Source organism: Mytilus californianus, unplaced genomic scaffold (assembly GCF_021869535.1).
Source record: "Mytilus californianus isolate M0D057914Y unplaced genomic scaffold, xbMytCali1.0.p SCAF_2, whole genome shotgun sequence".
Taxonomy (NCBI): Eukaryota; Metazoa; Mollusca; class Bivalvia; order Mytilida; family Mytilidae; genus Mytilus; species Mytilus californianus.
The window spans coordinates 59,809,652-59,837,397 of NW_026262668.1; the positions used below are offsets into that span (position 1 = coordinate 59,809,652).

A 27,746-nucleotide genomic window follows, 5' to 3' on the forward strand; every position below is an offset into this window, starting at 1 on the left:
AAAGATTCTAAAAGTGGGAGGTGGGAGATAGGGGCGGGAGGTGGGAGAAGGGTATCCCCTGTCCACCCCTCAAATATGTACGAGTCTGGTAGAGTCTGGTGACCTAAAATTGATTTATTTGTGTTAATAATAATAACATATTGTTTAAAAAGTGTTATTTTATTAATAAGAGTCTTTTTAAGTCAATTAATGGACGGAAAAAAGTTGTTTTCTAAAACATATAACCACTGAACATCGGACTTCACGATCTCAAGTAATGACGACCCTTGAGACTGGTACAGTGTATTGCTTAAAACAATTTGACTTTTGTATGTTGACTTATGTTGCCAGTTGCACCAAAGTTGTCTAATACACGAGTTCGGTCAATTTCTTTATCCGTATGAATGTACATCGTAATCAACTCTGATTTTCCATCATATATATAGTTCTTCAGTTCACTAATATGAAATTTAGAAGATGTGGTATGAATGCCAATGAGGTAGCTACCCGCCAGATATCAAATGACGTAGACCTATAGGTCACCATCAGTCATATTGTTCAGAAGACCAAAAATCATCCGTGACAAATAAGTAACAGATTTATTAACAAAGCAACATCCTGGTTAAAATAATATTGGAAAAGAATTGTTTATGTTGTAAATGTTGTAAAGCTGCCAATACTATAGCAGTCCCTTCATCCGCCCCTTTACATAACAAAGTTATACCATCTACGCAAATTCCAACTGTAACTTGAACGGAGAACTCAGTTTGTGTATACGCCATACTTTAGAACCTGATGATCTAAATGAAAAAGACAAAAATAAGTACACTGAGGAAAGATTAAGGTTATTATGTGGCATCGTCCGTATCATCTCTGAGAGTGTATTATTGGCCAATGGATGCAGCAAACTTGCCTTACTTCAACAACAGATTTCGCATACCAAACAAAAAATCTTGAACGTCATACAACTTTTTTACGCAGCACAATTACATCTTATTGACCAAAATGGTACAATGAACTGCAAAAACTTCTTATCTGCATCCGATTTCACTTGTAGAGACGCAAGACTGATGAAGCTAGTGTGTCTAGACGCAAGACTGATGAAGCTAGTGTGTCTAGCGAAATATTGCGGGTTTTTTTTTTATCGCAATTGTAAATATGATAGAAAATCTCAGTTACTTTGTTGAAAAACGTGTGTCTGATCCATTTTTTTAAAAATAATCTTTTCAACTCCCTCAGATAATGTTGACCATAGATGAATTTTGGCTATTTGTATGTATGGTCATACAGTCCCTTGCGTTTATATACAGCCAGTCAATATGAATTTATATTCATGACATATATGTCTCTGGTACAGCTTATTGTTCAATCAAGTTTGTACACAATGATTCCTACATTCCGCATATTGTTGGTAAGAATATTCATTTTTACCGTAAATACGGTAAATACATAAAGTTTTTAAAAAAATGCGGGAAAATTATAAAGTGTCAAAATGACTCGGATTGCATTTATCACGTGATAGGCAAAATGGCGACAACACCTAAAGAGAGATTTGACGCTGCAGTCAAAGTTATTCATGGATTGCCAAAGGAGGGTGAGGAAAAAGGCTTCGCAACTTATTTAGTAATGAAAACAAACGTTTAAATGATTATTAAGTTATAATCATACATTAATTCATGTTGTAAAAACAAAATTGGACATGCATACTTTTATGTTGTACTCTGTTTTGTCAGATTAAAATCTGATGAAAACCGAACGTTTAAAAGGTTATTAAAACTAGAACATAGCCCCAAGTCGGGTAATTTTGTTCCTCTGGAAAGTTCTTTCGTCCAGTTAGTCATATTTCCTTAACATTGAATGAACGCACATAAGAGACAAAATAAATTACTATTCGAGCCTGACAAAAGTGACATGAAAAATATGAAACAATTTAATTGAGAAAACAACCTAAATTTTTTATAACAATACAATATTGAAAAACAAATATAACAGACATGAACTAACGACAAACACTAAACTACAGGCTCCTAACTTCAATGAACTTGGGACAGTGTCTGAATGTAGTGGGGTGAAATTAGTTTGCTGAAGCCAAACCCTCCCCCTAACCTGGGACAGTGGTGTATCAGTATAACTTAAGAACATATCATAAAAATCAATTGAAAAGGGCTCAACTCATCAGATAGATACAAAGCAGAAAACATCTAACGATAACACAGACCTGTCGTGGCATTATTAAAAAAAACTTTAATTTCGTTATTAATCGGCAAGAGACAAATAATACAACAATCGGTGAGATCAAAGACATCATAATTATACCTAATCAGCATTCTACAAGTAGGGCGAATGAACCCAGGGCAAACAGACTTTATGGGCGACCAAACCCAGCAGGGTTCTCGTTAAGACGCGTATATGCGTCTTGGACGCATGAAAATTGAGCTGGACGCATCATTTTTGAAACCACATCGTTTGCCAAACAAATTCACGATTGCCGTCATTGTTTTGACAGGAAATTAAACCAGAATTCGATGTTAAAAAATTTATGTAATGCGTAGATCAATATTTTTGTTGACTGATAACTATTTTTTTTTAAATAAAACATATTTCATCCTAAAATATAATAATTCTGTTCGAACTGATTAATAAATATGTAATAGTAACCAATTTATAAAAATTTTACAAGTATTTGAAAAGCTTGAATATTTCCACATGTTGAACATCAGGTATTTATTGATTGAACCAAAGAAAGTAAAACATTTTGAGAACTTGAAATGAAATGATATAATATTTCATAACTGTAGCTACTACGCATAGAACAGATCGTTGAACAAAGTTGATTTGAAATTTTACGGAGAAGAATAATTTTACTGGTCTTAGAATGATTTAAAATTTTTCTCTTATTGCATGTTGAACATCCCTATCGTAAACAAAGGTGAAAAATGTTTTGAAATTGAAACAAATCTGGTTAAAAATGATAAAGAATTATTACTATTTAGCCAAGCTCATTATTATGGACAGTGTTCACTTTAGATTTGCATGTTTTTATACGACCGCAAAATTTTTTGCGGTCGTATATTGGTATGATGTTGTCGTCGTCAGAAGACACATTGGTTTTCACACTCTAACTTTAGTTTAAGTGAATGGATCTTTATGAAATTTTACCATAAGGTTCAATACCACAAAAGGAAGGTGGGGATTAATTTTGGGGGTTATGGTACCAACTGTTAAGGAATTAGGGGCCAAAAATAAGCGTTTTTATTGTAACTTCCAGACATAACTTGTGTGTTAGTGTATGGATCTCTCTGACATTGTACAGTACACACAGAGAGGATGTAATCTCATACTCCCTACACTGTGTAAAAACTTGGTGTCACACCAAGAAACTCCAGCAACTCTCTCCAAATCTTGGGAGGAAATTGGGAGAAACTTGGAGTAATTCCTCCCTAAAACTCCTTAATTGTTTATTACCTTGGTGTGGTTTCTCCCAACAACATGATTTTTATTGCTATGATTACCTTTGAAGTGTGCCAGTAGTTGATGACTACAATAAACATTTCTTGTGTTTCCTGTCATTAAATGACAGTCACAGTAATGATGAAAAGTGTGAGATTTGTTAAATTTAATCAGAGACATATTATAATCTGATTTTATTTAAGAATCCTGTACAACTTTATTTATTAAAATTATATTCAGCATTTGTTCTGACAGTGTTGGTTTTTCATACCTAAGAAACATACAAAAACAAACAAAACATCACCTGTAAGTGGAGTATTATTAATAGAAAATAAAGACATATATTTTAATTGAATTTATTCAATCGTTTTTTCTAAATTTAAATGATAAGAAATAAAGGAAGATTATATAAATATAATATATATATGTAATTTATCTACATTATTTTATTTTATTCATTATTTTTTTTTTGTATCAATACTATTATTTTTTAAACCATGTATATACTAATATCTTTATGTTTAAACTGACTAAATACAACTTATTGTAAATATCAAGTTGCCATTCTTGATTATGAGATTATGAAAGAATGTAAATAATTTTCCAATCTAAAAATTCATATTTGTATAAAAATTTTAAAAATCATTTCGTTAACCTTTTTTTATAGCTTTCAGAAATAAAACTAAATAGGAAATGATTGAAATAGGAAGAAGTGAGAGAATAGTTGACCTGTAATTATGTCACTGTCAGACCATGCAGTCGTGCTTTGTTGATTTTTATTACTCTTACCTGCAATCAACAGGTCATAAAACCCTCCCAGATGGGAGTAATTACTTGGTGTTTTTTGGGAGAGAAATCGGTGTTTCACAGTATGACACTGTGTTACACCAGAATCAGTGTTGGGAGTATGAGATTACATCCTCTCTGTGTGTACTGTACCACAAGATTCCATATCACAAAGGGAATGCTGGGATTGATTTTGGGGGTAATTGCCTCCAAATTTTAGGAATTAGGGGCCTAAAAGGGGCAAAAAAAACAAGCATTTTTCTAGTTTCAGGCCAATAACTTGTGTATTAGTGTATGGATCTCTCTGACATTGTACCACAAGGTTCCATATCACAAAGGGAATGCTGGGATTGATTTTTAAGGGTAATTGCCTCCAAATTTTAGGAATTAGTGGCCAAAAAGGGGCAAAAAACAAGCAGTTTTCTAGTTTCATGACAATAACTTGTGTGTAAGTGTATGGATCTTTATGTAATTGTACTACAAGGTTCCATATCACAAAGGGAAAGCTGGGTTTGAGATTGGGGGTAATTGCCCTAAACGTTTAGGAATTTGGGGCCAAAAAGGGGCCAAAAAAACCAAGCATTTTTCTAGTTTCCAGACAATAACTTGTGTTCAAGTGTATGGATCTCTCTGAAATTGTACTGCAAGGTACCATACCACAAAGGGAAGGCTGGGATTGAGTTTGGGGGTGATGAATCATAAGGGGGTTCAAAAAATTTGGGGGGGGGATTTTTTTTCCCTTTTTTTTCTTTAAATTTTCCATTTTAAATTGTTTATTTCTGATTTATATATATAAAAGCAAATAATAATGATATGGTTTGAATAGGTAAATTAAAATTTTTTAAGTTCTTAGACCACATTCATTTTGTGTCAGAAACCTATGCTGTGTCAAATAATTACAATCCAAATTCAGTGCTGTATCAAGCTTGAATGTTGTGTCCATACTTGCCCCAACTGTTCAGCGGAGCATTTAATTATAATCATGGAATGGATGTTTCTCTTTTTATTGTGTAAAAAAAAATAAGACCAATGTATCAAGGGGCTTGTAACTAAGAATAAATTTTTTTATTGCCCTGTATATTTAACCTGTAAATGGCTGTTTTTGGCCATGGGGCTCTGTTCAGACATTGGTCTACTATCTACCTCCTTTTAGGATTGCCTTTTGATATTGATAAAAATTATGACTTGAAGAGGAATAGTTGTAGGGTACCATAGGGTTTTTTCAATAATTTAATTTTTCAGTTGTTATTCTGGTGTCCAAAGTTGGATTGATTGATTGACTGGTGTTTAACACCACTTTCAGTACTGTTGTGCTATTTTGTGATCATGTGTTCGCGATATAATAAAAACTATCGATCAAATACGCATCATTATAGTTTTATTTCATCACATTTCATCATATTAAGACACAAAAAATTACGTGCATCCTGGACTCATCAAAATCTATTGGGACTCACCATTTCTAAAAGTGATGAGTTCCAGGATTCACCATGAAAAATTCCTAAGTGAGAACCCTGAAACCCAGGGTGAACAGACTAAGGGCGAACATGTTATATATATATGATTAGGGCAAATTGACAAAGAAGGATATTTATCTGATTTCTTGTGAAAAATAAAAGACAGCACTTTTTATTTGATAATTTAATAACAAGAATGACAAGAAGATAGCATTCGTAAATCCTTGCATGCTTTGATTTGTCATTCAGACCACTATGGTCAATGTTCTGGTCTCTATCAGTCTATATTGCAGACTTCACAAAAGGCATATGATATACCTATCATTGAATTTGTCAATCAGACCCCCTTTTCTTTTTAAGCAGTCTTAGCTGCATAAGAACCTTCTTGCAGATGAAAATTTGTCTACCATGATCACAATTTTTACAATTCTGACATACAGAGTAATAAAAAAGTTCACACAAGTACAAATTTTTCCAATGTTTCAATGTCCCATAATCATGAGAAACATCTATTTTGGTTGGCTTATATACGTAATCACAAGAAACAACGATTTTGATAGGCTGATCACGATTGTCTCCCTTGGAGAAAGTTCAAAATCTGAATCCAACAAATTTTTCGTGTATAATTTAAATCCACCAAACTGTGTTTTAGACAGGACAAGGGGTCAAAATCGTGTAGTTCACGACTAAATCGTGAAAGTTGGCAGGTTTCATCTGACCTTAACCTCATTTACATTGTTCATTAAAAGGAATTAAAGCCAATGGAACTTACATATAAAGTTTGTTGCAGATTTGGTAAAATTAACACATCACTACAGTGTTCTCCTCAGAAATTTTTTTTATCATCCTGGTAAACAGGGAATTATGAAATACCTTCTTGTTTCTAGAAAATATACCACCACATTCAGAACACTATCTAGGAGAAACTAATTTCAGATAGCATCACATTACCATGATGCTAAAAGGCCCTGGGGAGAACACTGCACTAAATTCTGAAAAAATTATTAATCATCATGATCCTTATTTTTAAAATTTTGTTTTTCAAACACAGTCAATTGTAAATAATGTTGTGTGTATCATGAATTCAAGCCGCCATATAAAAATAAGGAGATGTCGTATGATTGCCAATGAGACAACTATCCACCAAAGTTCAAATGAAGTTGATGTAAGCAATTATAGGCAACCATACGGCCTTCAACAATGAGAAAAACCCATACCGTATGGTCGGCTATAAAAGGTCCAGACATGAAAAATATTGAGAAAACTAACGCCCTTATTCATAACAAACCAATTTACAAAACAAATATGACAGACATGAACCAACGAAAACCACTGAACTACAGGCTCCTGACTTGGGACAGGCACATAAAGAAAGTGGCAGGGTTAAACATGTTTGTGAGCGCTCAACCCTCCCCCTAACCTGGGCAGGGGTGTAACAGTACAACATAAGAACAAACTATAAAAATCAGTTGAAAAAGGCTTAACTCATTAGATGGATACAAATAGAAATACATCTAACAAAAACACAGAGTGGACGTGGATGGGTACTTGTACATCCCAAAAATGAAAAGACACTAAGTATAGATCTGAGAGTACTTGCAGTTACTGACAGCTAGTTCAAAGCCAATAACAACTAATGAAAAAAATTATGTATCTAAGACTGAAATATCAATCAGTACACATCCAACATCCAATGGATTTAGTGTAAAGATGTCATTAACAGTCAGAGAAAAACATGACCTTGTGCAATGCCAAACTGTAAGTATCGACAGATTGTAGTACTGTGAGAGTGCATATGTGATATATTTAGTATGGTTTTAATTTACTGATAACAAAATCAATATTTATGCCAATAAAAACAATATTCAAAGATTTAATTACAGGGTTGAATAGGTAACCTTTTAGAATAAGTTTATTTAAAGGATTGATAAGTTTACCCGCATCGAACCTAGATTTCTGGGCTCGGTTTACAACATCACCGTAAAATTTAGGATGTGCTATTCCATTTGAAATAAGTTTTTCTACAGGTACAGCCAAACTTGCAGACCAAATCTTTGTATCTATGAAAGAATTTAGTAAAGGTTTTAAGTAATTTGTGGTAACGAAATCCCTGTCTTATGTTCTTTTGTTACAATAGTTACAAAAGTAGTTGTAAACATGGTCTATTGAAATATAAACTGCCAAAAAATATTCAAACAGAATCACTTGTAACCAATCATTGTAAAGGATTCCTACTATTGAAATTATATGAGAATTATAATTTATCTTGTAGATTTGTATGTCCCATCCAACATTCAATTGTATAAAAATTATATATTAACAATTTATATTTTATCTTGTAGGGCCCTTCCAGCCTTCATATGAAATAATGTTAGCATTTTATGGGTTGTATAAACAGGCCACAGAGGGAACGTGTACAAAACCAAAGCCATGGAGCTGGGACATAGTAGCTAAGAAAAAATGGTTGGTACACTGTACAGTAACAATAATATTTTGATATAGTAATTATTTATCAATGAATGAAAGGAGATATGGGGTACCAGTATTCTCAAATGGGACAGCAAATTTAAACCAACAACAAAAGGAAGCAAAACATTAAGAGATCAGCATATAGTTTTGTTTTACGTTGGAAAAAAAAATATTGGAACTAAGGAATCAAACATTAAATACCAGTGAAAATCACAAAGTTTAGGTTGTAGTTAATTAACAATTACATGAAGGTCATTTTTAGTGTGGAAGACTGCATGTTAACAGACCTCTAGATGTCTTGTAATTTTTTTGTCATTGCTGTTTTGGTGGCAGCTGCTTCTTTTGCATATACTGAATATCACCTTATATTCATTCTCTAAATATCTATATGGTGAAAAGCAAATATAAAATGCCATAATAAAAGTTATATCATCCCAAGATTATATTTTAAATGTACACAGAAGTTATTTGCAAAATTATAACAAAAAAAAAAAAATTTCACTGTAGAAAATATTGCATCTAAGCGAAAATAGTAATGTGTGTATTTACATTCTACAATTTCAAACAAATAACAAATAATTAAACAGAAATCCTACCTATTCCCTGCTGTAGATGGTCCATGATCATTGTACTAGATATTAGATACTATCGAGTCCAAATATTTTTAGCCGCCAGGATACTTAAGACACATTAAAATTACTTTAAATTTAACAAGGATATGTTAGCTTCATTGGATTTGAGAGAGTTGGTTCTTGACATTAAGCATGTAAAAAATAAAAATACAAGTCCTTTAGAACTACAAGATTACATTTAAAGAATTACTTTATGCTGTGATTGCATTTTAAAGATATAACTATGATACAACACACATCTTTATCTTTTTAATAGGGATGCATGGAACAAGCTTGGTAATTTACCAAGTGAACAAGCCATGGATCTTTATGTTGAAGAACTTAAGAAGGTATTTGGTAATTGATGTGCTTAAAAGTTGAATACCATGATATAGTTAATATCTTCTCTAATTCTTAGCAAATATGATACATTTCCTGAATGATTAATTATTTTTTATAATCAACATTTACTTGCTTTCCTCTGATTTCACTTTTGTGACTCACGAAATAATGTATATGCCCAGGGGATGTAACTTTTGCACAAATCTCTTCAATTCAAGGGGAGATGATTTTAAAAATTGATATTTTTACCAAAAAACAGTTTTACACTATTATTTAGATATGAAAACAGGAATGGGTACCCCAATTGACCTCAACTCATCAAGTCTTTTTCGAATTGTAAAACAAAATGCAAAGAAAAACAATTTTTTGGATTATGAAAAACACACAAATTACAATTCATCAGATTTTTCTTATACATTGCATTGCAAAATTATTGTGAAGAAAATCTGATAATCAGTACATTGATAATTTACAAAAGGAAATAGTTTCGTCCTGTGAAGAATATTATTGTCATTCAGCAATGACAGGAAACTCTTGAGTCTGCCTGTCTGAGTAAGTCCTGTTAATTTGAATACTGTCAGTAAGTTGTATACTGATATTTCCTGTATCATGGTTATCAGCATATATCTTTAATGTTTTATAACTGTACATTGTATGGCATGTTGATGTGAATCATGTCATCCAGTTTTCACTTCCATTCTTTTATTTTGTTATATATAGTTTCAGCATTTGATTTCACAATAGCATTTGTGTATTATTTATGGTGTTAAATTTATTGTTAGTGCAGCCTTGATAATTTATGATACATAGGTTTCTTGAAATCTGAACAATGTAAATTATATTTAACATGAATTTTTAATAAGAAGGGGAAAATGGGTGAATAATCATGAGACGAAAAATGTAAAAAATATAATGGGGAAACATCCTTTTAATAATAAATCTTTTTGTCAAAGTGTAAATGAACATTTTTTTTAGATTTTTTTTTACCTTTTCAGAGTATTGCCTTGTCCACAGACAAGTGGAACACAATGGGTGACAAGGATAAAAGGGTACGGATGTTTTCTGAAACCTAGCACTAACATATTTATCACCAAAAACATCTTTACCACTCTGTCTCATTAAGTAGAAAAATATATTCTACTACCAATGCATATTCAACATTTTATTTCATATTGAAAACATTTTTGCTTGTATTTGTTTACTGAGCTAGTATTGTAAAAGCCATGTCCATGAGTACTGAGGTAATTGAGTAGGTGTAGAGTAACTAGACAGGATCACAAGGAATAGTGGAGGGAGGTTTTTTGTTTCAGAACAGAACATGTATTGCAAATACTGCTTACACAATCTAGTGGACTATTTTTGATACCCATAGTGTAAGGGTGTTTGTAAGATGCAGATATGAAATTGATTGTTAAAATGAATGCAAAGTAATGAAGAACTGTAACAAGAGTATTAAAGGTGCCAATTTTACTGCACTGGAGGCTCATTTTGACCATCAAAAACTGTATACAAATGTTGAAGAGCTGATGAAACCATAAAGGACCAAAAGTAATATTGTAGCGGGCTGAGGGTTCTGACTTCCGGTGACGGACGACTTTATACTTAGCGTTATGTGTCTGATAATTTTATATACCTGAAAGAGGTCGTAGGTTGCGTACTTAGAGGATTGCTACATGAATTTGTGAGTGTAGCACCCCACGAATCTGTAATCAGTATCGAGATTGAGTCTTGTAGGGCATTTATAGAATCATACTGAATTAAGTTAATGATTTATTAACCACAACACTGTAGTTTATACAGGTTGAACAATATATTAATAAGTATAGTATACACAATTAAAAACAATATTGGCTGCTCTCGTAATATCATGTGATCCTAAAACACGAGATAAAAATAGATATTAATAAACGGCTTTACTGGCATTCGTGGTAGTTACAAGTTGTTAGCTCTGGTATCAATATATGGGAATTACATGTGTATTAATATAAATAGAATACAATAACACGTGTCGTACATTTAAGTGATCTTTTATGTGTTTGTGAAATAGCCCGCTGGCCTTCAATAATTTCTAGTAAAGGTATCCAATCAGATTGTTTGTGATATAGAGTAAATATTCTTGTGTTATAGTAAATTTAAGTTCGATATCTGGTCTCTATTTAAAATATCGGGTCTTTATTTCCCAAAAGGAATTAACGTACGTATCTTCTTATGGTTGACACTCTAGCTGTGTCGAGACCGTGTCGTGTCGGTACACAGTCAAGATAATATATTATATTTAATAAAAGCCAACTGCTTTCTTTATGAGGATAAATTAATACTTATTGATAAAATGAATCGAAATTACTTTCGACAATAATATTAATTGTGCCCACCTTAACGACAATATGACAATATTAATTTGCAAATGCTTGTGAGACTTTCAAATTTTGAATATGGCGCCCAGCAAAGACAAGACTGAAACCGAGAGAAGCGAACTTCCGTATTTATAATCAGTACGACACAGTGCGACACAAAGTTCAATAAAGACATAACGCAAATAGCATGACGTCTGTGACGTCATGCCACCTGTGCTAACCCAAGATGCAGTACAATAACGTCAACAATAATGCCTGACGACAATATCATAACACAGAGCGCGCATGCAACATTTACGCTGCACATACCTTTTAAAGCTCTAAAAATACATGGTAACTACCACGAAAACGCCAGCAAATTATCTAGGGAAGGTAAGAAAAACATTTCATAATAATTCAATACGCACATAACTATAATTAAGTGACATTTTAGAGTGTTGCTTCACACCAATCACGGTGACATTTCACCGGTAATAACGTACAGTATTTTGGTATTTATACAATTCATCTCCATTCCCAAACACTTGACTTCCATCCACAAGTTAAAAACTTTATCATACATGATGGGATAATTGTCCCTCCCGAAATTTAATCTCCCCAGGCACAGACCCCGGCCGTTACAATATTAAACTCCGCCAAAGATCAGTAGAGTACTTTTTTCAAAGGCATCTGTTCTTTTTTTTGTCTCCATTCTGAAAGAAGAATACACATCAAGACACATTCTTAGCTTTCAAGCATTGTCTTTTTCAATCCTTTTTATGTTTTCTTAAGGACCACTTGTTATATGTACTTTGAAGATGCATACATTTCAGTTACAAGTAGAGTAATATGGGCCTAGTCCCTCTCAGTCATGTTTGTGTAAATATTTGAAATTTTTACAAAATTCAGATGGTAAAGTTTCATAGTGTTTTAAAGGTTCAGTTCTAAAATCTATTAATGAGAAACCATCTCTCATATGTTTGAACATTACATCAAACTTGTTTATTAATTTTGAAATAATATTATTATTGATCAATACCATTGTTTTAGGAGTCATTATATAGACTTTCATGTGATTGACTATTGATAATTGGTAGGCTGTTGCATTTGCATACATTGTACTGGGTTTGCAGCATTATATTATATTAGGCCCTGTCTGTTTAATGTTGCTAAATGATTTGAGTTTTTACATGAATCAAAATTGATGATCACTGATTAGATGTGTTTATGATGAAGAACTTTTTTTTAATCCTTAACCCAGATTTTCATATATATTGTTTCAAATTACTGCAGCTGATCCATTTTTACAGAATGCTGTTTCCATAGAATTAACTGAATTACATTCTGGTTACCAATTTTTAAAAGCTTTTTTTTTATTTTGAATAGATTGTTGAAGCCATGCCACAAGAAAAGCCTGTTAGAGATTTTATGGAGACCATTGGAACATTTTATGAATTAATAGATGAGAGGTCGCCATTTGAGGATGAAAAGCGTTCCTATGATCTTGCTAATGGTGATACAAATAGTAATGTGATACAGGAAGATATAAGTATGTTAATTACATATTCTAAATGCAATCTTTATGTAAAAAAAAAAATCATAGGCTAAGATTAACTGACAAATCCACAATTGACAGGTTTGGTCTGCCATTTTGAATTGTATTATCCACAAATATTTGATTAATGCAATATAAATGAAAATAAAACAACACCTACTTCAAACATGCTGTTTTAATGAGATATTATCTAAATCGGAATGGTACAAGTATCGAAATAAACTTTGGTTTGAGCGTTTTCATTTGTATGGTGTCATGTTTTGCCCTGATGATTATGCACCAAAATCATTTATGAAGATTCGCAGAATTTTATTTCATCTTAAATTTACACATTTGTAAGCACTATTGTACTATTTTTTATACGACCGCAAAAAAATTTTGTGGTCGTATATTGGTATGACGTTGGCGTCGTCGTCGTCCGGCGTCGTCGTCCGAAGACATACTGGTTTTTGCACTCTAACTTTAGTTTAAGTGAATGGATCTTTTTGAAATTTGACCATAAGGTTAAATACCACAAAAGGAAGGTTGGGATTGATTTTGGGGGTTATGGTACCAACAGTTAAGGAATTAGGGGCCAAAAAGGGGCCAAAAATAAGCATTTTCTAGTTTCCAGACAATAACTGTGGAACGGTGTATGGATCTCTCTGAAATTATACTACAAGTTTCCATACCACAAAGGGATGGTTAGGATTTGCTTTGGGGGGTTATGGCTCAAACCGTTTAGGAATTAGGGGCAAAAAAGGGGGAAAAACAAGGTTGTCCTGGTTAATGGCAATACTTTTGTACAAAACATAATTTAAAGCAGTGTAAGGGAGATAAATCAAATACATCATTGAGATTATCTCCCTTACACTGCTTTTAAATTATGTATAAAGTAATGGTTAATGAACAATAAAGATAATTTAAAACAGTGTAAGGGAGGTAATCAAAATACAACGTTTTGGTTACTTCCCTTACACTGCTTTTAAATTATGTTTAAAGAAATGCATATCTATAAAGGAAGACCAGTAAAAATATCTGCAAATCTTGCATCTTTTTTTTTTACAAAAAAATCCATATGAAAGATTTGACAGTATATTTTTAATTCTATTATAAAATAGATTAAGTTAGCACTATGGTAAATTTAAATGGGTAATTATGGTTGCCAACTCCATTGGAAATTTGAATTGAGATTATGACCATATCTTGAGGGAAGGAATTTTTTTGGGGAAAAAAGGGGGGGATAAAAAGAAATTGTGGGGGGTCAATTTTTTCTCATTTCAGATTTCAGAAATTAAAAAGAATTATTCTTCAAATATTATTTTTTTTTCAAATTTCAAATATTGAAAAATTTCAAGAAGTAATCTTTAATTGCACAGTATGGCGCATTAGATTTGTAAAATCTTTGATCACATTTATTTATTTGTTATGCCGATTCTAACAGTATATTTAAATTTTTAATTTTGGGTCCAGTTTTCAAATTGGTCTACATTAAGGTCCAAAGGGTCCAAAATTAAACTTTGTTTGATTTCAACAAAAATTGAATATGTGGGGTTCTTTGATATGCTGAATCTAACCATGTATTTGGATTTTTTATTTGTGGACCCCGTTATCAAATTGGTTCATATTGAGGTCAAAAGGGTCCAAAATTAAACTTTGTTTGATTTCATCTAAAATTGAAGTATTGGGGTTCTTTGATATTCCAAATCTAACCGTGTATTTAGATTTTTAATTTTTGGTCCTGTTTTTTAAATTTGTCTACATTAAGGTCCAAAGGGTCCAAAATTAAACTTAGTTTGATTTAAACTAGAATTGAATTCTTGGGGTTCTTTGATATGCTGAATCTAAACATGTGTTTAGATTTTTGATTATGGGCCCAGTTTTCAAGTTGGTCCAAATTGGGGTCCAAAATTAAACTTTGTTTGATTTCAACAAAAATTGAATATATGAGGTTCTTTGATATGCTGAATCTAACCATGTATTTAGATTTTTGATTATGGGCCCAGTTTTCAAGTTGGTCCAAATTGGGGTCCAAAATGAAACTTTGTTTGATTTCAACAAAAATTGAATATACGAGGCTCTTTGGTATGCTGAATCTAACCATGTATTTAGATTTTTTATTTGTGGGCCCCGCTATCAAATTGGTTCATATTGAGGTCAAAAGGGTCCAAAATTAAACTTTGTTTGATTTCATCAAAAATTGAATTATTGGGGTTCTTTGATATGCCAAATCTAACCGTGTTTTTAGATTTTTAATTTGGGTCCCGTTTTTAAATTGGTCTTCATTGAGGTCCAAAGGGTCCAAAATTAAACTTAGTTTGATTTTAACAAAAATTGAATTCTTGGGGTTCTTTGATATGCTTAATCTAAACATGTGTTTAGATTTTTGATTATGGGCCCAGTTTTCAAGTTGGTCCAAGTTGGGGTCCAAAATTAAACTTTGTTTTGATTTCAACAAAAATTGAATATATGGGGTTCTTTGATATGCTGAATATAACCATGAATTTAGATTTTTTATTTGTGGGCCCCGCTATCAAATTGGTTCATATTGAGGTCAAAAGGGTCCAAAATTAAACTTTGTTTGATTTCATCAAAAATTGAATTATTGGGGTTCTTTGATATTCCAAATCTAACCGTGTATTTAGATTTTTAATTTCAAGTCCCGTTTTTTAAATTGGTCTACATTAAGGTCCAAAGGGTCCAAAATTAAACTTAGTTTGATTTTAGCAAAAATTGAATTCTTGGGGTTCTTTGATATGCTGAATCTAAACATGTGTTTAGATTTTTGATTATGGGCCCAGTTTTCAAGTTTGTCCAAGTTGGGGTCCAAAATTAAACTTTGTTTGATTTTAACAAAAATTGAATATATGGGGTTCTTTGATATGCTGAATCTAACCATGTATTTTGATTTTGGACATTGGACCATAATAGGTAAATTAAAAAAATTCAAGTTCTTAGACCACATTCTTTCTGTGTCAGAAACCTATGCTGTGTCAAATATTTAATAACAATCCAAATTCAGAGCTGTATCAAGCTTGAATGTTGTGTCCATACTTGCCCCAACTGTTCAGGGTTCGACCTCTGCGGTCGTATCAAGCTGCGCCCCAGCGAAGCATTTTATTTGTGTGGTGCATTAGAAAAGTACTATAATTGAAGAATTGCCACGGTCAATTGCTATATAATGGTGGCAACTCTTCATCTACAGTAATGTTAGTCCTTAAATATCATTCTAGATAATTATATAAGGTCACATTTAAAAATGCGCAATGGAAAATATTACTGTAGATTTATTTAATTTGGTTGTATTAATTTTTTCGTGGTCAGAGCAAAATTTCCTTCAAGGGGATACCTTATGTTTGCTGTATAAAATATTAAGAGATTTTTATAAACATAAGGTCATTATCGGGAAAGTCACTGGGTTCTTTTATGGGCAACCCAAACAAGTGAGCTTTAAAACACTTCAGGGACATCTATTTAGAAATTGTTATGATTTATGTTGGAAATGGCAAGGTGTAAATATGTTTTGAACTGTTCTTAAATAGGATATCATTGATATATAGAAATTATTATTCATGACCATCAACTAGCCATAGTGTTGTGTATTTAGGTTAAGAAACACACTGTCAATTGAGAAACTTTTTGCACTGTTTTTTTATTATTTCGAAATTTGCATCATGATAGGTTTTCCTAAAATAGAAACTTGTATTTTTAAATTTTGATAGCATTATTTGTACACAGCATTTTCTGAAATTTCAATAACTATTTGTTTAACAACGGCAATTATAAATGCATGTAAAAATTTGTGAAAATATATAGTATTGTAATTATTTTAAAAGATTCACTTGACATGATAAAGGCTCCGGCTTCCTCCACTAATAAAAACAGACTGCCACCAAATAGCACAATAGTGTTGAAAGTGGCATTAAACATCAATCAATCAATCAATGTCATGATTAAGGTGACAAATTAAAATTCCTGTCATTATCTAACTTTGGGAAACCTTAAAATCATAATCATTGTTCAGAATATTTTGAATGCTTTTGAATAAAATAATTGTAAATGAGGGTCTGGATATATAAGGTTTACAGAAAAGAGAATAATGGGCCAAGAGTAAAGAAAAATAGGCAAAAAAAGACAAAGAATAGAAAATAATTGGATGCTTAAATATAAAGAATAGAGAGTAATGGCCATAACAAATAAAGAATAGAGAAAAATGGCCTGAAAACTTAAGGAATATAGAAATGGAGACCCACCCATCACGATACTCATAAATTACATTTTAAAAAATCTGGATTGCACTAGACCCATCTCTTTAACAAGTATTTTAAGTTGTAAAATGTGGGATAATAGAAATGGTAAATATGTTGCTGTCCCAGTCAATTACTTATTGCAATATATATGCTACACAACCCCTTCTGAAAGTTATATCTACAAGGCCATGAATAAATAGGCGTCACTTGGGAAATATATGTTACCCCTTTGTCTGTTGATAAAACCCCACCTTTTTTTTTTTTATTTTAAAGGAAATGGAAATGAAAATTCAATGAATCACTCCATGCTGGTTGATCCTCTTCTGAAGAATCTTGTCAAACAAGACATCAAGATGAATGGAATGCCGCGAGGTTTTCAAGACAAGGAATTTGATGATGAAAAACCAACAGAATCAGCTCTCTCTATTTTAGATTCTGGTACATGTATTTATAACTTGAAATTAAACCCTGTGCACCAAAGTTGAGGAGGGTATTATATTATATATCCACCTGTCAGTCATTACTTCATCGTCACCTGGATAGTGCCTCTATTTCTGGTCAGTTCCTCTTACATGGATAAGGAATTATAATGTTTTCAATGCCTGCAGTGTAAGAACAAAAATTGTTTTGTTGGGGAAAAGGCAGAAATTAACTTGAGAGACTTTTCGAAGTATTTAGATTTGACAATATCATCGTTTTCATTTACCAATCAAGTTAAAGTTAATCCTACAACAATCAAGCATCATTTTCCTAAAAATCTTAACATCGTTTTAAATTGATATGAACAGTTGAACTTTTTTTTCATATGCCAAATTATGAGGCTTGACATATATCCTCTTGTAAATGTATTGTTACATGTACTTGTACTCTGATTCAAAGGATGTGCTGGCAATACAATCTCCATAAGGAATGATGTGATTTCAGAACAATTTCTCTTCAACTTCCTGTTTAATGAATACTTAAAGCAGGTTATCATTAGTGAGCAATAGCTCCCAGTTCTACTTGTCAATAAGTCAATGTAATCATGTCAAAAATATTTGTGCTATTTAGAGAACCGTTTTGTTTACATACATGTACCATACCCAAAATGTAATGTCATATATAAAGTTTAAATTTATCAATGCATTTATTAATTCCTGTTCTGAACAAGTAAAAGACAAACCTAACAGAAAAGATAAAAAAACTTTTGTTTGAATGAAGTCACAGTCCTATTACTCTTATCTTTAAAATAATCTTTATATGCTCTATTTGCAGCACACACAAATAAATTAGGAACCTCATTTTTTTCCTAAGAAATACAAAATTTATTTACTGATGATTTTTTAAAATGTCAAGACAAAATGAATTATGATCACTTCTATAGTTATCAGGTTCTCACTAAGGCAAGTCGACGAGTCCTGAACTCCTGAAAATCTGTTTCGACTCATTTTGAAAACTGGTGAGTCCAAAGATGCATCAAGATTGTAAAATGTTGCATCAACTGAGCACACATATCATAATTCTAAGACAAAAGTCTAAAAATAATCTTAATTTGATGTCATTTCCTTGCTCTTTTTTGTCATAGAGACTGAAATAGTAAATTATATAGCAAAAAAAATTCTTCTTCTCACTGTTGGACTCGCCATGACCAAAAAGGACGAGTCCCTGGACTCACTTCCAAAAATCCTTAGTGAGAACCCTGAGTTCTTCCTGACAAGTAAAGATGAATGTGTTTGCTGACATGACTCGATGTAGGGAAACATCTTTTATGTACCTAACTTATCTTTTTTAAAAACAACTTTTTAATTTCAGAAAGAGAAAACTGGGACAGAATTTCTAGTATGAAAAATGCTCAGGACCAAGATATTAATGGAGGTATGAATGGCATGCATGACGACCAGGACGACCAAGATGAATCAGAAATACACACACCAGAAATCCAGACCCAAAACCACACCAGAAAAAACAGTGAAATGCTTTATGATAATATAGAGCATCCAGTTAATGGTGAAACAGTGACAGATGATAAAGTGCCCTCTAGTGACAGACTTACAAGTGAGAGTGAAAGTGAAGAGGAGTTTTGTGACACATCAGATCAACCATCACCGGTATATTTCTTATCAAATTTACAATGTATTACTAGGGTGAAAAGAAAAATGTCTTCAATTGCCTTCTTAACTTTTTATTTAAACCTTAGCTCAAAGTTTTATACTCACAGTCTTTACAGGTTTCTAAAAGAATCTTTTTGTCATTCAAAATCTATATTTATTAAATAATTCCACCTTATATACTTTTAAGTATCCACATTTTTGTCTCTCCTTGACGGAGTCAAGAAGCGAGACATGTGTATGCTTTTTCCGGCGTCAGTGGCGTCAACAATGTATTAGTTTGTGATTAGGTCTAGTTCATGGTGAACCACTAGTGGTAGGTCAATGATATTTGGTATGCAGTTGTATTAGCATTGGCACATCTCATTACCATGGAGATTATTTGGCCCCGCCCCCTCATTCATGGTCTATTGACCATGAAACTTTTGCTTAGTTTTTCATTTATTAGTTTGTGATTAGGTCAGTTTATGGGGAACCACTAGTGGTAGGTCAATGATATTTGGTATGCAGTTGTATAAGTATTGGCATATCTCATTTCCATGGAGATTATTTGGCCCCGCCCCCTCATTCATGGTCTATTGACCATAGAACTTTTGCTTAGTTTTCATGTATTATTTTGTGATTAGGTCAGTTTAAGGGGAACCGTTAGTGGTAGGTCAATGATAATTGGTATGCAGTTGTATAAGCATTAGCACATCTCATTTCCATGGAGAATATTTGGTCCTTACCCCTCAGTCATGGTCCATTGACTTTGAAACTTTTGCTTAGTTTACATGTATTAGTTTGTGATTAGGTCAGTTTAAGATGAACCACTAATGTTAAGTCAATGATATTCGGTATGCAAATGTATTGGCATTTGCAAGTTTCATTTCTATGGAGATTATATAACCTCACCCCCTAATTATGGTTCATTGACTTTGAAACTTTTACATAGTTTACAAGTTAATGTTTGTGTTTAGGTTTGTTTAAAGGGAACGACTTATGAAAAGTCAATGGTACTTGGTTTGCAGTTGTATTAGCATTGGCACATCTCATTTCCATGGAGATTGTTTAGCCCTTTACCTTCCGTCATGGTTCATTGACTTTGAATATTTGCATAACTTACATGATAAAGTATTGCTATTTTAATGTCAACATTTGCATTATCAAAATAACAAATAGGCGAGACATATCTCTGTGTTAACAGTTTATGATTGTTTGATGTATAGCGTATTTTTCATGTATTTTTTATGTCCCACCTACAATAGTAGTAGGGGCATTATGTTTTCTGGTCTGTGTGTCCGTCTGTCTCGCTTCAGATTAAAGTTTTTTGTCAAGGTAGTTTTTGATGAAGTTGAAGTCCAATCAACTTGAAACTTAGTACACATGTTCCCTATGATATGATCTTTCTAATTTTAATGCCAAATTAGAGTTTTGAGATTTGACCCCAATTTCACAGTCCACTGAATATAGAAAATGATATTGCGAGTGGGGCATCCATGTACTATGGACACATTCTTGTGTTTAATCAATCAGATGAATTTTGATCATATTTCACAATAGCCAGGATATATGCATAAAGATATGTCTTTTTTACCCTCTCTACCCAGAGATATTTGCATGAATAAATACATTACTATAAATTTATTACAGGAAGAGTTGTCAAGAAAGGCTTCTAAAGACCAACAGATGTCAACACCATTAAAAGGAAATTTACAAAATAATAAACAGAAATATGTTCATTTTAGTGCAAATCCATCATTACGAACTGATATTGAAGTTGACCAACAGACACTGTCACCAGTTCCAAATCGCTTACATCGAGATAATTTGTCAATGTCACAGAACTTTCCTTTTGGATTAAATTTTCAACAGAGGTCCCAGCATGATAGTTTAATTGTTCATGGACCATCGGAAGATTCATTAAATGTTACAGGGCTAAGTGAAATTGGTAGTGAGAATTCAAATTCATCTGCACAATCAAATAGTTTAACCAAGTCTGAAGTGTTAATGGAAGAACATTTGAGTTCAGAAAATATAAGGACTTGTGGTGGGGGTCAGATTTCCCCACCGGGTGGAAGTTCTAGTGGAAAACTACCTAGTCAGGGATCATATAGCTCACAGGGTTACAGACCAGGTACTGTTTTTCACACAAATTTATTGGGAAAAAGCACATTGAAATATATACAATGGATATTTTTCTGTAAACATAAGATGGTGTTCCCTATTAGTCATGCATGATTTATCTAAATTAACAGGATTAAATCTGAAATGAAATTTCATGAAGTAAACAAAGGCTATCACTATAAACTATTAATGACTATACTTTTGTTTATATATTTTGATTAGGAGGAAAAGATTTTAACTAAAAGATTATTTTAATTTGAAAAAGAGATTAGACTTGTTCTTTTTCGAAATACAATTTTACATAGTTTTACCAATGATTTAGGAAACTGACAACATGTACATGTGTTAGAAAAAAGTGCTGAATTTCTCCTTTTTGTGAAATTTTGATATATGACTAGTACTAAAGAATTCTGATCGAGCAAAATTTTAAATGAAATTAACAGCAAACCAAGTTATTTTAAAGATTTGATTAGTTGCTCATTTGACAAGGAAATTGTAAAATTTGCATGCTTGATGACAAACCTAAATGTCATTATCAACAAATCTTCTTTAAATTTTGAATATAAAACTTTATTAACATAAATTGAACATGAATTTTTTTTTAGAAAAAAAATATTTATAGCTATTTTACTTTGGCTAATATTTGAGTGACATACATGTACTGATTTTAAATTGTACAACTGAAAAAGCCATTAAATTTTTGTTATTTTAAATGATGTATCAAACAAAAGAAATGAAGTTAAAAATTAAAGTGTGTTGATTTCAGTTGAAGGTTATGGGTATTATGATGGATTTCCTATGGAGGGAGGACAGGGAGGTGAAGGAGGAGGCGGTAGAGACCCTCAACATCCACCACAGATGTATGGATCAGTCAATGAACAGATTGCTATTACATTAATGAGACTTCAGCAAGATATGCACACAGTATTACAAAGGCTAGACAGTTTAGAGGCTGTCTCTAGGCAACAGGTAAATATATATTTTCTCCCAAAAACATTTTGGGAGATATATATTACCAGTAAGTTTCTTCTCTGTCCATTTCCTTTGCCCAGTGGCTTTTTTGTTCATCCAAGACAAATGGTTTGCAAATAGTTCACTTTAACCAAATATTCTTCTATGAAACAATAGTCAGGTTTGTCTATACTCATGATTGTTGCTTCTCTTTGTCATCAATTCTATAGACTATGAAACAAAAGTCAGGTTTGTCTATACTCATGATTGTTGCTTCTCTTTGTCATCAATTCTATAGACTATGAAACAAAAGTCAGGTTTGTCTATACTCATGATTGTCTATACTCATGATTGTTGCTTCTCTTTGTCATCAATTCTATAGACTATGAAACAAAAGTCAGGTTTGTCTATACTCATGATTGTTGCTTCTCTTTGTCATCAATTCTATAGACTATGAAACAAAAGTCAGGTTTGTCTATACTCATGATTGTTGCTTCTCTTTGTCATCAATTCTATAGACTTTGAAACAAAAGTCAGGTTTGTCTATACTCATGATTGTTGCTTCTCTTTGTCATTTGTGTCCTTGTAAAAGATAGTCAGCACAAGGATTTCCAAAGAGATTTTTTTTGGCTTTGAAAAAAATTGCTAAATTTCTAAAGAAATAAAAATTCTACTAGTATATATTTATTTCCTATATGTAGACTTTGTTGAATTTGGGATGCTTCTATTGGTTACCAACATTTTCCTTATCCTTTAATGGATTTTAGATTATTTATTTATGGGATGGTACTTTTAAAATCTTTGTTTGAACATGAATAAAATAAAAATATCAGTTCAACTGTAATCAATTGAAAAACCCAGCAGAATTCACTTGACTATAATAATAAAAAAAACATTTAAGTGTGTCATTACAGTTTTTAGTTCCCTACCCACGAAGTCGAAGGGGGCTTTAGGTTTGCACTCCGTCCATCTGTCCGTCTGTCCATCTGTCCGTCTGTCCATCCGTCAGTCCGGCAAATCAGCTTTCCACACTTTGTTTCTTCGTTCTTGAAGATATTGATTTGATATTTGGTATGTAGTTTTATCATGACAAGTTATAGATCATGTTCGAATTTTGTTCTGGTCTGATGATTTAGTCCAGAGTTATGGACCATAACTCTAGACCATATATAATGTTAGAGTACTATGCTAAACCATATTTCTGTACAAAGGGAGATAACTCATTTTTTTAAAGACATTCTTTGTTAAATTATTTGAAGATTTTTTTGGCAGGTTAGTTTGTTACTAAGTATAAACTAATTTTCTGAATGCTATATATATAAAAAAAAAATTATGAAGAGAAATCCTTTAATTAGATGATAATCTATTTTTATAAATGTATATATTTCAATACATTACATTGTGTAGATAAAAGTTGTTGACATTTTATATATAAGTTACAAATCTTTATTAGTTTGTGACAAATGAAAGAAAAAATATTTAAAACTATTAATTATATTTGATTATAATTTGAAAAAAGATATACACTGTATTACATCATATCTAATTTTAGAGAACTATTAATCATATCTAATGTTTTTTTCACTCATATAATCAGTTTTCCACACTGTTTTTAGTCATGCTTGAAGATATTGACATGATATTTACTTTTTGTTTACACCATGACAAGTTATAGAACAAGTTAGCATTTTGTTCCAGTAAAATGAATTTTTACCCGGTAGGGGACTATGTATTGCCATGCAATACTCTCAGAATGCTTGTTATTTCTTATTTCAGAGAAAAACTGATCAAAGAAATTCAATATTTGTAAGTATATATTCATTATGAATTGTCTTTTGTTTTTTTCAGTAGTCCTCAGATTGATTGAAAATAAATCAGCTTAGCAATTTTGTTGGTATCAGGGATTCTCCAGAACTTATGGATGGATGATTCAGTTTCAGAACTAGTAATATGATGATGCTTCTTTTACTAAAAGAGAATTGAAAGCATCAGGGGATTGAACATTTTTTGTTGTATTGTAATTTCAGTTAAAACATCTCAAGCAATATTTCAATTTAGTTTCACTGTTGTCTTTTTCATTTCATCTATATATTTCTTTTTAAAGTAGAAATTGAGATTAATTTAGAGAGTCCAGTCCTCTTTGATTGTATTATGGTGCAGCAATTATAGGAAAAATCTGTAATATTCTCCCATGGAGAAGCCATTAGTCAAAAATAATGCAATGTAATGTATGTCTTTTTATAATAAACAAAGTGTAATGTAAACAATCTTTTACAGATGTCCAGCTGGTGGCCTTTCCCCAACTTAACAGGGAAGACATTTTTGTTTGTTGTTATCTGGCCTATGTTTGTATACTGGTTAATGTCAAGAAGGAGAAGAAGGTTTGTTTTGAAAATAATCGCATTAGGATAATTGCAATCATAAGCTTAAAAACAGCTATTAAAAATCTAGGGTCATTAATAGCTTTAACAGGTTTAAAAATCTGCAAATAATAGTTTATTTATGTGAAAGTTTTTTTTACTAATTTTTATTATTGATTTCATTTAACTCTGACAAAAGAGGAGATAAAAGTATAAAGTTTGTTTTTTTTTTAAAGAGAAGATGTTACAATTTTAGATGTTTTTCATTTTCTGATCGAAAGACATTTATTAACGTAAAGTCATAACAATGTATGAATATAGACTTCTTGCATGCATGGAATTAACAGCTCATATTTTATTTTTGTTTCAATTTTTGTACTCTAAATAGTCTTTTCTTTTTTTTCAGGATAAATTAAGAATTGCATAGTTTGAGAGAATATTGTCAGCTCAAAAAATGGACCAGGAAGAAAGAACAAGAAAAGTGTACATTGTCTACATTACAAAATTATTTATCACTTGTCAAGATTGAGAAACTTTATACCATTTTGATGATGTTTAATATTTCTAATATTGACAAATTTTCAGATAATTATATAAGTAGCTGTTAGAAGTCAAATGAAAAATTTTATGATTGAATACTTTAAACCAAATATTTTCAGGGAATTCTTTCGCATTTGGTCCTTTCACAACCAAATTTGCGTTGATTTATTTCTTGATTGTCTATCTTTGTTGATGTATTACTGTGCTTATTCAGTGGGCTTTGGGGTATCACAATAGCAATGGCTAAAACAGTTTACAGATTGCAGTTTGAATTCTTCTCCACTGGTAAAATATTTTAACAAATTGCTTCAGTAAGGTTGTTAGTTTGAAATGAGTGCAGTGATATAAAAAGTAATACATACCATCCAGCTCTGTTAGTTGATGACTGTGTCAGGAATTTCAAACAAAATAATAACTTACTAATAGTATAATATGAGTCACTGATTTAAAAAGGTATAATTTTGACATGAAAACTTCTATTCTTAATAAATTTTATAAATAAATAGTTCAAAACATTGTTTTGTAGGTCAATAAATTGTATATTTCTGTTTTCTAACAGCAAGTTAGTTTGTAATTGTAATTTGGATATTTTTTTCTAAAGCAATCACTAATCTGCTAGTATTAAAGAGAAATAATTTACATTACTGTAAAATCAGCAAAATTTAATGTTCTGTCAAATATCAACTTCCTTCTTTTTATAAGTAATTTGTTTGTAACATTATTTCCATGATTATTAAACTATTATCATCTGTTCTTAAAAGAACACTTTTATTTTTTTTCAAGATGATGTTTTAATTTTACAAAAAAACGCTAAAACATATTACTGAACACATTCAAAGTTCTATAAATCATACAGATTCCACTGTAAATTAAGTAGGTATCATTGGTGAGCCCAGTAGTCAGCAACTCTGTGTTGACATGAATTTTCATTGATATGGTCAGAATTATAGATTAACTGTTTTGCAAACTTTGAATTGTTCAAAGTACTAATGATTTTCTACCACCAAGGATTAGATTACTTATAAGCTATATTTGGCAAAAACCTTTTGGAATTTTGTGTCCTCAATGCTCTTCAACTTCATACTAATTTGGCATTTCAATTTTTTTTTTGAGTCGTATTGATGAATCATTTGTAGGCAAAACATAAGCCTGGTATCTTTGATTAAATTTTTAATATACAATGACTCAATAAAAATTATTTCCCTTTAATGCCAGCAGATCAGAAATTCTTATAGAAAATGTTATCCAAATCACAATTACACAATAACTTCCTCTTAGAAAACAAAGCTATAAATTATCGACCTACAAAACAATGTTTTGAACTATTTATTCATAAAATTTATTTAGGATAGACGTTTTCATGTCAAAGTTAGACCTTTTTAAACCAGTGACTCATATTTTAGTAAATCATTATTTTGTTTGGAATTTATGACAAAGACAATAACTAACTGAATTTGGATGGTAAGGATAACTTTGAATTCACTGCACACACTTCATACTTACTACCTTCACTGAAGAAATTTCTTTAAATATTTTACCAGTTGATCAGTTTGTTGGAGAAGAATTCAAACTGCAATTTGGTAAACTGTTTATGCTATTGTGATACCCCAAAGCCTACTGAATAAGCACAGTAAGATAAAAGATGATCCACATTTGACACATCCAGGACAATCATTTTCACATTAATTTTGGCCTTGCAAAAGTCGTGTGAATCAATTGCTGGCTAACAATAGTTGGTTTTATACAGTTATACTAAGCATTTGATAAAAAACCTAAATTTCAGAGATGTTAGTTGTGTTTTTTTGTTTCGGCTTGTATGGAGAAAATTTGTATTAATTTGGATGGCATTTTGAAATGGTTGTGTTTACAAATACTTTATAGTAGATGATTGTACCTTGATTTTATTACTTATGATGTTAATATGCATCAATTTTGAAAGTTTCAATTATATTACAAGCATTTAAATTACAATGTCATAAGTCAGTGAGGTTTAGATATACATGTAGATGTGTAGTATACAATTTATGCATAAATCAATTTTATTAAATGACTGAAAATGGTCACGGGTAAGTTAAAGAAGATTATTTTCTGAATAGCCTTAATTATAGTATTTGTATACATCAAGGAGATACTAGGACAGCAGTGATTTGCTTCTTACAGACATTAATCTGTAACACAATTCTGGACCTAAAAAGAGACCCTAGTTTTATAGAAAATAATTTGGAAATCATGTGGATTTTTCATATACATTGCCCATACCTGCCAACTTTTCAAAATCTCCATTGGGGGGGGGGGGGGGGGGGGGTTTAAGCACAAGAGGACCTAATGCATACCTATTCATTTCATTAGTTTACTTAATTAGAACATCTATGGTTTTAAATGTCAGGTCAACACCTCTAATGGGGGATATCCCCCTTAAAACAGGAAAGTTGACAGGTCTGAATGCATATCATAACAAGCTTATTGCGATGTGAACAATGTTAATTCCTCC

The 27,746-nt window shown here is 31.7% G+C and overlaps 1 protein-coding gene across 2 annotated transcripts; it reads left to right on the forward strand.

The window, feature by feature from the left end:
- Window positions 1-1,489: 1,489 nt before the first annotated feature.
- On the forward strand, window positions 1,490-25,455 carry LOC127730145 (acyl-CoA-binding domain-containing protein 5-B-like). Of its 2 annotated transcripts, XM_052238348.1 has the most exons (12): window positions 1,490-1,573; window positions 8,015-8,135; window positions 9,030-9,102; window positions 10,090-10,143; window positions 12,814-12,976; window positions 17,485-17,649; window positions 19,003-19,298; window positions 20,931-21,414; window positions 22,171-22,373; window positions 24,132-24,161; window positions 24,633-24,736; window positions 25,122-25,455. In XM_052238348.1, exons 1-12 carry the CDS (start codon window positions 1,507-1,509, stop codon window positions 25,129-25,131), a joined length of 1,770 nt encoding a protein of 589 aa, XP_052094308.1. In that variant the 5' UTR covers window positions 1,490-1,506; the 3' UTR covers window positions 25,132-25,455. The 2 variants fall into 2 exon arrangements, with proteins under 2 accessions (XP_052094308.1, XP_052094309.1); XM_052238349.1 differs by lacking the exon at window positions 10,090-10,143 and having other exon boundaries at window positions 1,504-1,573.
- The last annotated feature ends 2,291 nt before the right edge of the window (window positions 25,456-27,746 follow it).

Coding starts and splice junctions, on each gene's coding strand:
- LOC127730145 (XM_052238348.1), top strand. CDS start 1,507: ATGGCGACAACACCTAAAGAGAGATTTGACGCTGCAGTCAAAGTTATT. Junction 9,103..10,089: donor ATGTTGAAGAACTTAAGAAG/GTATTTGGTAAT, acceptor TTACCTTTTCAG/AGTATTGCCTTGTCCACAGA. Junction 24,162..24,632: donor ATCAAAGAAATTCAATATTT/GTAAGTATATAT, acceptor AATCTTTTACAG/ATGTCCAGCTGGTGGCCTTT.